The sequence below is a fragment of the Bos javanicus genome, chromosome 16 (assembly GCF_032452875.1).
Source record: "Bos javanicus breed banteng chromosome 16, ARS-OSU_banteng_1.0, whole genome shotgun sequence".
Taxonomy (NCBI): domain Eukaryota; kingdom Metazoa; phylum Chordata; class Mammalia; order Artiodactyla; family Bovidae; genus Bos; species Bos javanicus.
This window is the reverse complement of record NC_083883.1, coordinates 20,783,668-20,801,038: the sequence shown is the minus strand read 5'-3', so window position 1 is coordinate 20,801,038 and position 17,371 is coordinate 20,783,668. Positions and strand designations below refer to the sequence as shown.

At 42.2% G+C, this 17,371-nt stretch overlaps 1 protein-coding gene across 6 annotated transcripts in view; it reads left to right on the top strand.

Moving 5' to 3' along the window:
* Window positions 1–17,371, top strand: part of ESRRG (estrogen related receptor gamma) — a 695,806-nt gene that overhangs the window by 489,398 nt on the left and 189,037 nt on the right. For all 6 annotated transcript variants that reach the window (XM_061382197.1, XM_061382199.1, XM_061382198.1 and 3 more), the window contains one exon: window positions 9,290–9,705. In XM_061382197.1, coding sequence (XP_061238181.1) covers window positions 9,303–9,705 — 403 coding nt within the window. In that variant the 5' untranslated portion in view covers window positions 9,290–9,302. The remainder of the gene's footprint in view (window positions 1–9,289; window positions 9,706–17,371) is intronic.

The window sequence follows — 17,371 nt, the reverse complement described above, 5'->3', positions numbered from 1 at the left end:
TCTGCTCATGGCGTAGTAAATCTCTAAGACCGAATAAATGTTACATTCAGCATATATCCTAAGCTTCATTTTGATGATTTATCTTAGGGTTTTTTTTTTTTTCTGGTAGTGGTCCCCACCTTTTGCCCAGGGCTGTTTCACTCTAGCCTGGGGATAGCAGTCTGGTCAGCACTTGGGCATTTCCTACATCAAGACATAGGGTACACAATTCTAAAGCCCTCCTGTCCTCTGACTTTGGGTCCCAGGAGAGTAACCCGTATAAAGAAAGAAGTCTTCTTAGAGACTGGAGATAAAAATGCTTGTTTTGCATCTGTTATGCATCTAAGTTTCTGACTAGACATTTCTTGTCTTCTGACATCCATAGGTGACCAGGACTTGGGCAGTGGTGAGGATATAGTTAATTAAGCTGCATTAGGGCAAATATACACACTTGTTAAGACACTTAATTTGCCTCAATAATATTGATTACATGGCAGAAGTTTGTTTAAACTAAGTGGTATTTTCCCCCTACCGTTCAGTCCTTGAAGGCAATCTGTATAATAGCTAATAGCCATCATCAGTTAAATATCATGTTAGTTATAAAGTAATGTCATAAGAATTGATTTGGACTTGGCAGTGGAGGAGAAGTCTTCCTTCAAAGCCGATGTAGGTGATTAGCCAGAGTTTTAAGCAGAATCACGGTTCGTATAAACTGTGTATATTTTATAGACTTAAAGCTGCTCTATATTACATGAGTGCCCATTATATTAAAGAAAAGCTCAGACAGTTAATAATGCAAAACATCATGTATGCAATTACCCTGCATTATTATGCATTTAACAGTTTTTATTGATTTGCCAGTAGCTCACTTACTGTATTTAGAGCTATAAACGAGGGATGCTCACCCCCAGATTGAAATAGGTCCAGGAAAACAAGCTAAGGATGAATTACACTACTAAGCACCTCAGCATCAGATCGAATCCTTAAATACAGAAACTGTCAACAGCCATAATGAGCAACATACTGTGATACCACAGAACCATTTCTTTTCCCATTAATAAAGTTTATCAACCAAGAAGCATCAGAAATCACCTGGCAATACAAATGGAAGCAGTTGGGATTTCCTACATCCAAAGTAGTACATGATGATGGGTCTGGCTGGTATGGCGTAGTAAGATAGGGATGCTGGCATTTCCTGACCCGTACAGTTTAGAACACCCCAAAGTCCCATGGATGGAGGAGCCTGGTAGGCTGCAGTCTGTGGGGTCGCTAAGAGTTGGGCATGACTGAGCGACTTCACTTTCACTTTTCACTTTGCTGCATTGGAGAAGGAAATGGCAACCCACTCCAGTGTTCTTGCCTTGAGAATCCCAGGGACAGGGGAGCCTAGTGGGCTGCCGTCTATGGGGTCGCACAGAGTCAGACACGACTGAAGCGACTTAGCAGCAGCAGCAGCAGTGTTACTACCGCATTTCTCTTTACCGAGAAGGAATATAATCCGTTTCCCTTTGTTTTAGGTACAACCGCAGAAGGAGAGGCACAGGGTTTTATAGGTGTTTCTCTACCTTCAATTGGATGGCCAACCATCCTGGTTTGTCTGGGATGGAGGGAGTCCTAGGATGTGGCATTTCAGTGACTATACCAGGATAGTTGACAGACCTAGTTTCAGAGGAAAATTGGATAAGAAAAGATCACTGAACTCTGCAGTCTTAAAAGCAGAGTTTCAACGAAGTCCTTCCTGGTCATGGTTCAGCCCTAGGTATGAAGTTACATCAGGGCTTCCCTGATGGCTCAGCAGTAAAGAATCCACCTGCAATGCAGGAGATTCAGGAGATGTGGGTCCGATCCCTGGGTCGGGAAGATCCCCTGGAGGAGGAAATGGCAACCCACTTCCATATTCTTGCCTGAGAAATTCCATGGGCAGAGGAGCCTGGCGGGCTGCAGCCCAAGGGGTCTCAAAGAGTTGGACATGACTGAGCGATTGAACACCCACACACACACTCACACACAAAGTTACATTCCTGGGTGTGTTCCTTTCAACAACTCACCAGAAATGAGTTGCAGGTCTCCTTTTTTGTCCTAAATTTTTTTGCTTGGTAAAGCCTTTGATAGAATTGGCAAAGGGTTTGGCTTAGATAGAAGCTCTGATTTGTCATTTGAAGGAGCTAGCCCCTGGTTCTCATACAGCTTAGCTACATCTCCCGGTGACTCAAGCACCAGCTTTGTGAGGAGCTGTTTGGTTACTGTTGTTCTTGACAGAGTAAATTGCAAATAATCTTTTATTTATTTAACCATTGTAAAATTTAATTTCAGTGACCAGCTGAATAGGAGAAAAATAAAATTGCACTGGGGCGAAATCAAAATAGGACAGTTGGAGAGTGACGTGACGTTGCTGTTCTGGAACTTGAAAAGGTTTTTACCTTGGCCATTTCATGCTAGTATTACTTGCACAGAATCTTTTAGACTAAATGCTCAAGTTACTTGTTCAAACAATCAAGAACTGGCCACTACATCCTTGTGATTCTCTTAGGCAGACGTTTCTTGCGTTAGATGGACCTCAGCGTTTATTAAAGAAGACCTAAAATGATATCTGTGTGTGTGTGCGTGCGTACATGCGCACGTTTTAATCTTTCTGAGCGTGTGAATCATGATGTACGGTTCTTTCTTTACAATTAATGATCTCCTTCTGTTGGGTTAACCAGGCAGACCTGGAGATATTTCTTATTAAAAGAAAAAATCCTCTGTCTTCTTTCCCCAACTAAGCCAGTGTACCTTAATGCAATGATGATATGTTAGACCCAGCAGTTGTCAAAGCAGCGTATTACTGTGATGCCATAATGACACCCTGTCTCTGTAAAGTAGTCATGTTTTCTCAAATCACACGTTGCACCGTTGATTTCTGACATGACACTTCATTCCGTTGCTTTCTCTTTCTTCAGCATCATCATTCTCTGACAATAGCAGCTGGTGCCCATTTTGTTACTAAGTGATTCACATTTTGCCACTTTACGAGAGTGCAATTAATTGAAGCAGGGAGGGAGAAAAAAAAGCTCATTGTAAAGTGGCGTGCTTGAAGTTGTAACTCAGACTGCCAGGGAGCTGCTGGGGTTATAGGCTTTGAAGCCTGGGCCTCTGGGGTCTGCAGCCTTAGTCTTGGAGGTTTTCTTCTGAAAGCATAAAAGCAAAACCCCAAACCTATAGGCCCATAAAAGCTTCTTATTTTTTGAAAGAAAAGTACTGAAATAGTCAATCGGGTGATTTCAGCTGGTAGAAAATTGACCAGTTCTTAGAGATTTGTTCCCATTTTGAATAGGTAAGTGATGAGTGATTGGACTTGAGCACCTTGCTTTTCAACCCTGACTCAGTGAGAGAATTAAGGATTTTTTTTGGCCACCCCACACAGCAGGTAGGTATTTGGTCCCTGATCAGAGTCGAACCCATGCCCCCTGCGTTGGAAGTGGATTCTTTAACCACTGAACTAGCAGGAAAGTCACAGGTTCTGTCTTCTTCTCTCTCTCTCTCTTCTTATTTGTAAACTTGCAGGTTTGCTGGCTTCATTGTTAATACATAAAAATTTGGGATATATATTGATAAAATGTTTGGAATCCATAATGATGATGGGTATTTTGGGGCCCTTAAGGATGACAAGGAAGCAAATAAAATAGTTGTTATCTATTTAGCTATTAAGGTGTCTGTCACTGAAATAGGTATGATAAAAGTTAAAAAAAAATCTTGCCTTCGTTTTACAATCAGGAAAGTCAAAGAAGACCTGTACACGTGTATTGCATTGATGCACCATATTTGAGGAGGGAAATAAAATAGCAAAGAACTCGAGTTTGGTATAAAATTCAAAATATGAAAGGCAGCTACTTGTTAAGAACTTCTATTTTGGTGAAAGGGTTAATAATATATAATTATATATAAGCCTAGGGAACATTGGCTTAAGTCCCTTCTGGGAAATCCAGACTGTGCTTATACATTGCCCACAAAGTCACAGCAGTCACTCACTATCACACATTTACCTGCATCTAGGTAGCATCTCTCAAATCAAGCTTGATAATTATAAGATAAGTGAAGTGAAAGTGAAGTCGCTCAGTCGTGCCCGACTCTTTGTGACCCCATGGATAGTGGCCTGCACCAAGCTCCTCCATCCATGGGATTTTCAAGGCAAAAGTACTGGAGTGGGTTGCCATTTCCTTCTCCAGGGAATCTTCCCAACCCAGGGATCGAACCCAGGTCTCTCACATTGTAGACAGACGCTTTACTGTCTGAGCCACCAGGGAAGAGTAATTATAATATATATGGGATATTAATTACAGATTATCTGGTTTTCCCATACAACAGCAACTTTAACTGATCTTTATTTTTTTTTTTTACTCACTTTCTCCTTTTACATGCACACCTATACGCACCACTAATTAACTTTCTAAAATTACATGTTTATATAGTCCAGCAACCAGGAAGCTTTATTTGCTTGATGACTAGTATCTAACACCAAAGATAAATTTTACTCTTGCTGCCCCTTAGGCAAGGCTGGGCACGAAGTTCCTATGTTATTTACAAAACAGAAAACAGATTCACTGACGTAGAGAACTTACAGTTGCCAGGGAGGAAGGATGGTGGGGAGAGATAGTTAGGGAGTTTGGGACAGACAGGTACACTCATATAAAATGGATAACCAGCAAGGACCTAGTACATAATACAGAGAACTGTGCTCAGTGTTGTGTGGCAGTCTGGATGGGAGGGACAGTTGGAAGAGAATAGATACATACATATGTATGTATGGCTGAGACCCTTTGCTGTCCATCCGAAACTATCACAACACTGTTAATTGGCGATACTCCAATATAAAACAAAAAGTTAAGTTCCTATGTAGAAGCATGATCATCAGACTTTATATATAAATATATATATATTATATAGTAGAACATATATAGAATATAAGGGCTTTCCTGGTGGCTCAGTGGTAAAGAATCTATCTCCCTGCCAATGCAGGAGACTTGATTTCAATCCCTGTTCTGGGAAGATCCCCTGGAGAAGGAAATGGCAACCTATTCCAGTATTCTTGCCTGGGAAATCCCATGGACAGAGGAGCCTGGTGGGCTACAGCCCATGGGGTCGCAGGAAAGTCAGACACGACTTAACAGCTAACTAACAACAATATCGAATATATGGTAGAACATATCTAGGATTTGCATAGAATACTGAAGACTGTATCTCAGACTGTGTTGAAAATGCTTTCTAAAGCGCTACAATGTCCCTGGCTTCTAGAAGGCTGTTACAGCCTCAAATTTTGTTTCTTATACAGAAACTGAATGTTATTCTTGACATGGTTATTTCTCTCTCCAGTTTATTCTCAGAGTGTACACTCAGAAAAGATTTTGAGAAAGTTACTTCTCTTTTTCCCTCGTGCCTCCCATCACTTCCCTTGAAATAATAAAAGCAACTCTACGTAGGCTTTAAAATAAATATTTCCCACATTTTCCAACACATGTTATTTCTATTCATAATTCTTAACTAAATTTAGATTTTTATTAATCCAATGTGACCTAAAATTTCTGCGTTAACAGCACAATGTGGAATCGGGCTTATTCTCTTTGGCTCCAGATAAAGCCATCATCTTGAAAATGGTTCTTTCTGACAAAAAGGTGTTCTTTTGAAATAAAGTCTTATTCACTACATTCCTCTTAGAGTTAATGTGAATTTTAGTGCCTCTAATTTTAGATTGAAGTGAAGTCTAGAATAAAACCCACCAGCTGACAATTGAATTTATAGATAGTTGTGAATATTTCAGGCTTGAATAATAGAGCTGTAGAATTTCAGAGACAGAGAGGGAGAGAATTAAGAGCCACTGTAGTTTTAGGGTATAATGTAATGGTGTCTAGGAAATGTTCAGTGTAATGAGCTAAGTAGTAATTAGGAGACAACTGTGTTCTTTCAGCTTCGGTTTTGGTGTCACTCCAAACTCTGGGGAGGGTGACTCAACAGGGCAGCCCTGTCGCCAGGGTGGTGGTGGCTCCTTCAGCCACCTTTGCACTCATGGGTAAGCGTGAATGTCGGAGACGCTCTGTGTGTGCCATCTCTACCTTTGCTTGCTTGGCTATTTTTTAAAAAGTCAGCAAACACCTTGAAAGACTCTCTGTTGGCTTGAAGACATTTCTGCACTGGACTTTGGAGTCAGCCCTGAGTTCAAATCTTTGATTTTTCCACTTCCAAAATGTATGACTTTCAGGAAATTGTATCATGTCTGACGGAGAAGGCAGTGGCACCCCACTCCAGTACTCTTGCCTGGAAAATCCCATCGATGGAGGAGCATGGTAGGCTGCAGTCCATGGGGTCGCTGAGAGTCGTACACGACTGAGCGACTTCACTTTCACTTTCGTGCTCTGGAGAAGGAAATGGCAACCCACTCCAGTGTTCTTGCCTGGAGAATCCCAGGGACGGGGAGCCTGGTGGGCTGCAGTCTATGGGGTCACACAGAGTCGGACATGACTGAAGTGACTTAGCATAGCATAGCATCATGTCTGAGGGTCTGTGTCCTAAAGAGTCATACCTCCCTCACAAGACCGTCTTGGGGATTAAATGAGGAAATATTTGTAAGGTACTCAGGTCAGTGTCTGGTGCCTAGTAAGCACTTGATAAATGGCAGCTCTATTATTATTTCCACTGGGCAGAAAGTGTTCATGAAGGAAGCGGTTCACGTCTGAGAAGAAACCTGTAAAACCTACAGCACAAATCCAGCTTGTTCACTTTCATTTACAGCTGCGGAGGCCAGACTTGTGTAGGAAGAGAGATTGCACCTGTCCCAAGACTTCCCTGACTGCATGAACTTTGTGAATTTTCTTGCTTCCATCCAGATAATTGCAAAGTTAGGAACTGAGATTTTTCCAGGAAACAGCTGGCCGGAGATACCCAATTTTTCAAAGACCTTATTAACAACATGCATTTGACCCATAAACATTTGGTGACTTTGCAAATAACACTTCCATGAATAGGAGGCTGATTCCTGCCCTTGTTCCTCAATGAAGAGTTTTGCTCTTCATTTAGAAGTCCATGAGAAAAAAGCTCAAAGGAAAGGAAATTGGTATAAAATTGAACAATCAAAAAAAGAGTTAGAGAAGAGGACCTGGAGAAAGCGTAAACTGTTATGATTAAGCAGTTCAAAGCAACTGTCCTCAGGAAAAAAGAAAAAAAAAGAAGATTAAAAAATGGTGCCTCACGGGCAGATGGAGAAAGAGTTAATTGTCATCACTGTGAGAAATTCAGTGCAGGAGAGAGGAAAGGGGAGCAACCGTGTTTTAGTACCCTAATAACTTCTAACTCTAGTCTAAGATCATAATGTATGTGCGAGCAGTCCAGTAATTATAAGGTAATAAGTGAAGTGGTGGGGTAAGTGCTTTAAATTAAAAGGAATTCGCAGGGCTGCTGTAAGTCAGTGCCGACCCGCTTTCTTTCAAACGTTGACTTGAGGAAAAGTGCTTAGCCCAGGGTGCAAGCCGGGAGACAAGGAGAGCGATCTATTAATTACAACACTCATTAACAGTGACGGGGACAAGGCAGCCGAGGTGGGAGGGAGCAGAAGCCTGGTTCAGGCTGGCAAGGGGGATATTTTTCCTTTCGTTCCTTCTCCAGGAAAGGACAACATGAGTGGGTAGGCGAAAGCAAGAAGGTATTTTTGTGGATTTCTCCTTCCTGTTTGTTTTCTTCACATCCTAAGCTTGCTTTCCTTGAGAAAGCAGCACAGAACTTCCAGTGGGAAATCTACTAGGTAGGAGGCACATTCTGGCTCTAGAGGCACTTGAGATCCCCTTCTTGGAACCTTTCAGTGAACATTCCCTGATAGGAAAGAACCGTATTTTTCTTGGTTTGAAAGTAACAGAACAGCGGGGGGATTTGGGGAGGGGGGTGCCCAGAGGAGAGCATGAAATTTGTGCAGTGATAAAATATCATTAGATTTATAGGGAAAGAGGTAATTGCATCCTTTCGGTTATCCTGTGACATACTCCCCCAAATTCCAGTGAATGACCATTACCCTGTGGGATTCCCATAAATCAGCTTTCCACTGGGAAGCAATTATCTTAGTCTCTTTCTCAGCTGTCACCTCTTCTTCCTCTAGTGGGCTCTCAGAAGGTTCTTAGAGACTTTGCTAAAAGGGGTTTTGCACTGTGGCTAACCGGAAAGAAAATAGGACCAATTACGTCTTTTCATCTAATTACCTCTTCAGAAATTTAATCACTTATGGGTCCGACAAAGTAAGAGGGATGGACCGTTTCTTCTAAATAAGAGAGTTCGTCAGATTAGATGCTTCATCATATTTCCTTTTAGGAGGTACGATGTTAAAAGAGCAAAGGCAGGGGAGAAAAAGAGACCACCACAAGTCTTATTTTTTCAGGACAAAATCTGATACATCCTTACTTTCCTGAGTATAGAGTATCAGATTTATGGATTCACAGGTAGACTTTTAGTGATTCTTGTTGTTGATGGTGGTAGATCACACACGCAAACACATACACTCGTAAACACATGTACATATTTATTAATCGATTCCGGTAATCATTTCCCTGTTTTGTGGGCTCAAGGAAGTAATCCTTAAATATTGGTGAGAATTTTATCCTTGAAATCTTTCTATATCGCTAAATGTCTAGGAAATAGAGCAATTTAAATAAAGAGGCAAAGTGAGTGAGGATATATTCCCTATGTGTCTTAGATCAATAAAAGACACGGTTATGCTTATGGAGCATGCTGACAAACAGTAATTACAGAGCTGAGGAATCATCTGTTTGGTCTTGACAATAAAAGTTGGGTTCTGCTCGTAATACAATGATTGCAACATCCGAAAATGGAAGAGAAAAGTAGAGTGAGGATAAATGTAATTTTAGAAATGATACAGACCTTACCAATTACTCTTCTTCCGTGGATAAATTTAGAATCTAGAGAGTTGATTTAGATATTGACTTCTCCAAGAGAAAGGTATTAAAATGAAAGGAAATGGATCCCTTAGAGCTTTTGTTTATGGTCTGTCTGGGCACTTTGATGTAACCCTGTCACGCCCTTATGCTGATTACCTTGTTGTAGAACAAGAGATATTGACTAGCGAATGATGTGTAGGCCCCAGCTCTTAGGCTGCACTCTCAAGGAGCCAAGTCTTTAACATATGAATTCTTGTCTTTTTTTTTTTTTTCTTCCTTCAACCTTCCCTTCCATTTCCTCTTGTTTTTTCACCTCCTCTTTGTCTCTACCTGTTTTGGTCTTTGTGTTTGACACTCTATCCTTCTCTTTCTCCTTCTGTTTGTATCTCCCTCCACCTCAGGCTTCTCTGCAGAATGTCAAACAAAGATCGACACATTGATTCCAGCTGTTCGTCCTTCATCAAGACGGAACCCTCCAGCCCGGCCTCCCTGACGGACAGCGTCAACCACCACAGCCCAGGTGGCTCTTCGGACGCCAGCGGGAGCTACAGTTCAACCATGAATGGCCATCAGAACGGACTTGACTCGCCGCCTCTCTACCCTTCTGCTCCTATCCTAGGAGGTAGCGGGCCTGTCCGGAAACTGTATGACGACTGCTCCAGCACCATTGTTGAAGATCCCCAGACCAAGTGTGAATACATGCTCAACTCGATGCCCAAGAGACTGTGTTTAGTGTGTGGCGACATCGCGTCTGGGTACCACTATGGGGTGGCATCCTGTGAAGCCTGCAAGGCGTTCTTCAAGAGGACGATTCAAGGTGAGCGAGGGTCTCGATACCCACCTGGCGATACCCACTCTTCCCACTCATATGATGGTTGGTTAGTTGGTTTTCTGGGTTCTTGTCCTAGTTAATCTAGTTTTACCATCTTAATTCTATCTTGCTTACAAAATAGAAATAGATTAAAATTGATAGTGGAGGATTTGTAGAATAGACTCCGCCCCTCCATTCGCTCCCTATCAATTCCACCTTTACTGTCAAGCTCCAGGGGTGGAATGATAATAAGCTTTGGGTGGAGTTTAAAAGAACACAGCTATTATTAGAGCAGGGGGGTATCTAGATAGCAACTGAACTGATGTGTACAGGATGGTGGTGGTGGTAGTTCAGTTGCAGAGTTGTGTCCAGTGCTGGCAACCCCATCTATCCATGGGATTTCCCAGGCAGGAATACTGGAGTGAATTGCCGTTTCCTTCTCCAGAGGTTCTTTCTGACCCAGGGATCGAACCCAGGTCATAGGCATTGCAGGTTGTCTCCTGCCTTGGAGGCGAATTCTTCACTGCTGAGCCACCAGGGAAGCCCTATCTATGCCCTGGATAAATTGTGTTTTTACCTCTTCTGTTCTTCTTAGAGCTAAAATAATAAATATTTCAGACCAGTGATTTTCAAACTAGAGTATGCATCACACTCACCTGGAGGTCTTCTGAAAATGCAGATCACCCACTCCCAGAGCTTCTGATTCATTAGCTCTGTCTTGAGTAGGAATGTGAGAATTTATATTTCTAACAGATTTGTAGATGATGTTGCTATTGTTGGTCCAGGGACTACACTTTGAGAATCACCTCTGGAGACAAATTTAATTTTCTATGGCCTGCCTTCTTTTCCTGTGCATAGACACACTTTCCCTACCTTTTTAATGAGTTTATATAAAAAACGTACCAAACTATACTGAATTGTAAAATATGCGTCCAACATGTATGACATATCAAAACTGTATAGGTCTCCAGATTTACAAATAGCAGTATTATTTCCCACACAAAAATGTAGAAACTATGGTTGAAATTTGTATGTGACCTTTAGGAATCCACAAAGACAAAACTCAACTCCTTTTCAAAGCTATAGATATATATCCTTACAGAAAACTACATTTCACCTTTCTATATGTTTTGTGATACACTTTCAAGAAAACAGAGAAAGGAAAGAATCTTTGTTTCTTGAGTGCCTCTAGCATACCAGTGATTCTGTTCTGCTCAGTGATTTACAAGATCTATCTTCTGGGGATTCCCTGGTGGTCCAATGGTTAAGGCCTCCGTGCTTTCACTGCTAAGGGCCCAGGTTAATCCCTGGTGGGGAAACCAAGAGCCCACAAGCCTTGTGCCAAACCCAAAATGTCATCTTCTTAATTAGTTATGGATACAAGTGTGTCTTCCCAGGTATCAGTGGTTCTCAACCTTGTGGGCTCACTGGACTCACCCGGAGATGTAAAAAAATGTTGATATCTGGGCTCATACCCCCAAATTCGGAATTAATTGGCTTTGGGTGCAGCCAGGGCAAGTGGGGGGTTTTGAAAGCTTCCTAGTTAATGCTTCAGGTAAACTGAGGTTAAGAACCACTGCCCTGTACTGTGCTGTGTTCTGTAACAGTGCTTCTCAAAGTGTGAGCTCTGATTCAGGAGTATCAGCAGCATCATTGGGGAATTTGTTAGAAAGGCAGATTATTCCCATCCTGCATCCCAGATTACCTCCATCAGCATCCCTGGGGGTGGACCCAGCAATACGTGCTTTGCCAAGCCCTCCAGGTAATTCTGATGCTCAGAGTTTGGGAACCACAGCTCTGTTACCGTGTTGCTGCTGATTTAACGCTGGCAACTCTCCTTTGTCATCTACTGGTCCCTTGTTGGACATAACTGGAATCAGTTTAATAAATGTGTGACATGCTTCCTGGTTTTAAAGCACAAAAGAGATGATGTTTGTTAAACTCTAATCCTTCTAAATGTTCCAACAAAAGGTGATTCTGAAACCCTTTATGGGCACAGAGTTATCTTCTACCCTTTCTTTTAAGAGCATGTGTGAGGGCAAATCTCACCCAGATGCAATGAAGACTATAGGGGGGTTCCATCTCCCACTTGCTTTTGTGTTGTCCGTTACATGATTGTTTCCTTGATGTATGGCTGATGAACACACAGTTAAAGAGTTAAAGTGCACAGTTGTTCAAGAAATTATAACATATAATAGAATGAATCTTTCAGCCTCATCTTTTCATAGCCTCTCATAGATTTAACTGAAGAACACAAGCCAAGTTAGTGTGAGTACATATGAATTACCTAAATATTTTCCTAGCTGTATCTTCATATTTAATGGATCGTCATTGCCATATTTTATTAGCATTTTCTTACAAAAATCCTTCATCCACTGGATCTTTATTTCCTTTATTCTCATCTGTAAACTGAAGGCATTAAGACCTACCTCAAGGAATGCTTCTGGATAAAATGAAATACAAAATCAAATGTAAAGTAAGTAAGTAAAAAGAATGATGGTCTGTATGCAAAGCTTCCTCTCACTTTGGGGCATTTGAACATATTTCTTCAGCTTTCTTGATGTTGTTGCTTAGTTGGTAAGTACTGTCTGACTCTTTTGCGACCCTATGGACTATAGCTCGCCATGCTCTTCTGTCTGTGGGATTTCCCAGGCAAGAAGACTGGTGTGGGTTGCTATTTCCCTCTCCAGGGGATTTTCCTGCCCCAGGGAGCGAACCTGCATCTCCTACATTGGCAGGCGAGTTCTTTACCACTGAGCCACCAGGGAGGCCCTTCAGCCTGCTTGTGTGCTGTGCTCAGACGCTCAGTCGTGTCTGACTCTTTGCAACACTATGGACTGTAGCCTGACTGGCTCCTCTGTCCATGGGGTTCTCCTGGCAAGAATACTGGAGTTGGGTGCCATTTCCTCCTGCGGGAGATCTTCCTGACCCACTCCTCTTTTATGTCTCCTGTATTGGCAGGTGGATTGTTCACCGCTAGTGCCATCTCAGCCTACTTACTAGATTGCAAAACTTGAGAAGGAAGACACTTCAAATTTGGGGGTTCTTGGAAGCATTGCCCCATGATATTAGAATATGGATGCTACGGAGCATCCCAAATTTAAACTGTTAGTAATTTGATTTTGTTAACTCCGTTTATACAACTCGGGGTCTAACTATTGACCCAAGGTCAACAGATATTGACTTAGAATCTACTGTGGGCCTGGCAGTGTATTGGTTTGAGTTTCAGCTTAGCCATGTTTTCTGAAAGCTTGGTTCCCAGAGGTTTGTGGATTGAGGTAAATTCCTCCTATAAATGTCTCCAACCTTGAGGGAATACCAGAGATTTTTGGTTGGGGGGCAGGATTAAACAACTTGGTCCTCAGTATGTATTTCCAGTATGTCGTCCTAAAGATAGGACCACTTTGTGCAAACATTTCCTGATAGTTGTTTCAAAAAAAAGAAAGAAATTCTATTGCTGAGCTGTTAATAGCCATGCAGTAGTTACTTACCAGAGATCCCTGGAATAGAGCAATTGGAATTCTGTTGCTGCTGCTCCCTTAGATGCTGAAATGCTACCAAAAGCTTCCCAGGGCGAAGCACAGGGTGGTTCTTGGCATTGATGTGTTAGTGCTCAGTTCTACTCCATATTGGAAAGAGCAACTTCCAAGGATTTTGAGCAGGAGGCAGACATGTCACTGTCCAGATTAGACTCTGGACTTGCCCACCTGGCTGTGCTTGTAGCTGGCAGCTGGGAGGCACTCCAGCTACCCAGCTACCCTGCTAGCTACATCAGCGGGCGTCATGCCGTGGTGCTTACTTAGCCCCAAAAAGGCAGTGAGGCAAATAAAGGGATTAGATTGTGAAAGTGTAATGTAATAATTAGGGTGGTAATTGTAAGGGAGATTGGAACAGCCCCTCCTTTCTGCGGCCAACGAGCGATAGCGATGCAACTGGGAAGATGTTGAAAGTGGCCCGAATCTGTTGCAACATCACAGATGCTCATTCTGATGTGGAAAGGACTGTAACATCCATTCTCATGTCTTCAGGCAGCACTAGAGCCAAACTGTCCTTGACGGATAGTAGTCTCTGCCTTTCCCTCCCTTGAAGCTCTCCTGGAGAATCAGAAAAGATTACGCAACTTTCCTTAAGAACAAGTCTTTCTGCAATCTCACAACCCATATGGGCAAGGCATTATGTAAGTGTGGCTTCCTGGTTCAGCACGCTCTCGTTGATTTGACTAAGGGACATATGTATTCAAAGCCATAGTCACGGAGAATATTGCCACTTTAGAATTTTTATTTCTTGTTATAATAATTTAAGATTGGCTATCCAATATGTAACACATTTTAAAAGTTGAGCAACATGCTTAAATTTAGAGCCAAAAGAACAAATATCTGGAGCACATGTTAAGAAAAGTAATGAGACTTGTTCTTGTCAAAGCTGAATGTGGTTATTCTGGTTGTGAGAGGCAATTAATCATAGATTTCAGTGAAAGTCAAACAGAAAGGCATATTTTCCACCAGAAAGGCATATTTTATTTATTGGCTGGTCAAATTATCATTGGAAAACTATTGAATTAGGTCAGCACTTAGGTAAAAGTCAACAGTTTTGGAAGGTTTTAGTTGGTTTTATCTTTTTTCTTTTCTGCTGAATAAAAAACTTTTTAGAGGCTTTTGACAGTTCTTTTATCACACAGCATTACAATGGCAGCAGTGATTTCATTGCCATTTTCTAAGCTTATTCATTTTTGTGTGTGATATCATTTTTCTGATTATTTTCTAATTCTACCTTTGGCCTCGATGCATAAATGAGTGAAAATTTTTGTGTTATGTGTGGGATTTTGTATTTTTTTGGTATCATTAAGAGTTTTCCCTGGACTCTAGTTAAGGCGATAAGAGAAGGAAAATATCTTTATATCCCCAAAACTCAATATATATTTCATTATTTAATTTATAAAACACTAACCCCCAGAAGTTCTTATTTCTATATAAAAATATGTATTGTATTACATATGTTATATATTATGTTTACTAAATATATGATTAATATAACCATTTTCAACCATTTATTCTTATGCTAGAAATATGACATCCACCCTTTTAAAAAGAAACTTTATATTTAAAAAGTAGGGGATAATTTTTTTTAAAAGATATTCATTTTCAAATGGGTTTTGAATTCATGTAAAACCAGGTTCAAGTCTTAGCTGCTTATGTGCTGAGAGGCCACAACTTCTCCGTGCCTCCCTTTCACAGGTGAAAGTGAAGTCGCTCAGTCGTGTCCGACTCTTTGCAACCCCATAGACTTTAGCCTACCAGGCTCCTCCGTTCATGGGATTTTCCAGGCAAGAGTACTGGAGTGGGTGTCCGTTTCCTTCTCCAGAGGATCTTCCCGACCCAGGGATCGAACCCGGGTCTCCCGCATTGTAGGCAGATGCTTTACAGTCTGAGCCACAGGAGGTAAGGGTTAAATGAGAGACTGTCAAAGTGCCTGACCCACAGTAAGTGCTCAGTAAATGATTGACTTTGTTGATATGGACAGTGTGACTAGGATACCAAAGCACTGGGCGGGCAAATACTCTAGGCAAAGAGGGGTCTGTGACGGTAAACTAGAAGGACCTGCGGCCTTCTCAGCTCACAGCTCCCCACCCTTTCGTTCTGATAGGAAGTGAAGTCGCTCAGTCGTGTCCGACTCTGCGACCCCATGGACTGTAACCTACCAGGTTCCTCTGTCCATGGGATTTTCCAGGCAATAGTACTGGAGTGGATTGCCATTTCCTTCTCCAGGGGATCTTCGCAAACCAGGGATTGAACCCAGGTCTCCCACATTGTAGACAGACACTTTTCCGTCTGAGCCACGTTCTGATAATAAACCCTCAAAATTTTCCTGCAACCATTCCTCACAATAGCACTGTTTTAGACTAGGAGGCATTTCGGTGGGCTGATTGGGAAATTTGATTGGTTTTATATAGTTTTATGGTGATCAATTTTTTTCCCCCTATGGATGGAAAACTAGGTAAATCAGAAAGGGAGCCTGAGTCTTGTAACTTAAAATATCCCAGTTAAGCTTTAAATGTGAAATTTAGTAAATAAAAAGAACAGAATATCTTTGCTGCGTGAGATATAGGAGTGACCGTCGTGAGAACGAAGTCCACTGCAGATATCCGTGGGCTCTGAGATGGGAGTATAGTGGGCACCCATATACTGTGTAAATATTTAAATGTTTATAAATCAAGATAATAAACTGGTAAGGGGGTTCCTTTGTGGCTCAGTAAAGAATCCGCCTGCAGTGCAGGAGACCGCCTGCATCCCTGAGTCAGGAAGATCCCCTGGAGAAGGAAATGGCAACCCACTCCAGTATTCTTGCCTGGAAATCCCATGGACAGAGGATCCTTGGGGGCTACAGTCCACAGGATCACAAGAGTTAGACATGGGACTGAAGCAACTAAACCACCACCACCAAGTCAAATATGTTCTGTTCTCCGAGCAAATATGCCTTCCTAATGGCCTCGGAGGCCAGCTTGGCATTTTTAATTCTTAGATTCAGGTGTTTTGTATCAGGAAGAAGCAGTAGAAGGAGAGCCCATTTCTCTCCCTTCACCCGTGCCTCGCATCCTGTCTGGTATATCAGCATACTTCTGCCCCCATGTCCAAGGCCCACCCACCTCTTCCTAACAGCTGCACCTTGATCATGCATGGGCTGTGTAATGTGCACACAAGGAGTGAGGTCCAGGCCAAGCCACCTTCCAGAGGAGGGACCCAGGGGAGAGATTCACGTAGGCCCTGGAATGGACCTGGTGGAGGTTTATCCCAGGAATTAGGGAGTCCCAATCCCATGGACGGAGGAGCCTGGTAGGCTGCAGCCCATGGGGTCTCGAAGAGTTGGACATGACTGAGCGACTTCACTTTCACTTTTCACTTTCATGCATTGGAGAAAGAAATGGCAACCCACTCCAGTGTTCTTGCCTGGAGAATCCCAGGGACGGGGGAGTCTGGTGGGCTGCCGTCTATGGGGTCGCACAGAGTGGGACACAACTGAAGCAACTTAGCAGCAGCAGCAGCAGGTATACAAGTATACAAGGAGTGGATCTGGGAGTGGTTATCTTCTTTGGCTGTGGAAGGGCTCCCACCTTGATGCTTTCTAAAGCCTGGGGCCTTCAGGTGGGGGCCCTTCTAGTCTGAGTCTAAAGGTGACACTGATAAGAGCCTTAAATCCCACCTTAAACACAGGGCTTTAAAGAGGAGGAATTTGCCTGCAAGGCATCTGCTGAAGGTGTCTGGGCACAGCCTATGCAAATGCTATTCTTTTCCATCCTGAATTGCTGACTCCTTCCTGAAGCTGGCTGCCTAGTTCTAGAGGCTCTTTCCTGGAGGTAGCATTTTCTTTGCCTTCCTGTGCTATTTTAGTCTTAGAATAGAATATTTGCAGCACTGGAGGAAATAACTTACAAATTGAGTGTCTGTATATCATATGAACCTTCCCGTGGAAAATAATCAGGTACTATCTGTTTAACTCAAACAGCATTTAGAGAAGAGAATTTCCTCTGTTTGTAAATGGCAGCTTTAAAACTAGTATGTTTTAAAATTAAAATCCAAAATAATAGAGAAATATCTAAACCATCCTGATGAACCTGTGATTATTAGTTTGTTTGCACTGTTAAATATGGAGGTAATATTTTCAGAAGAAATATTTT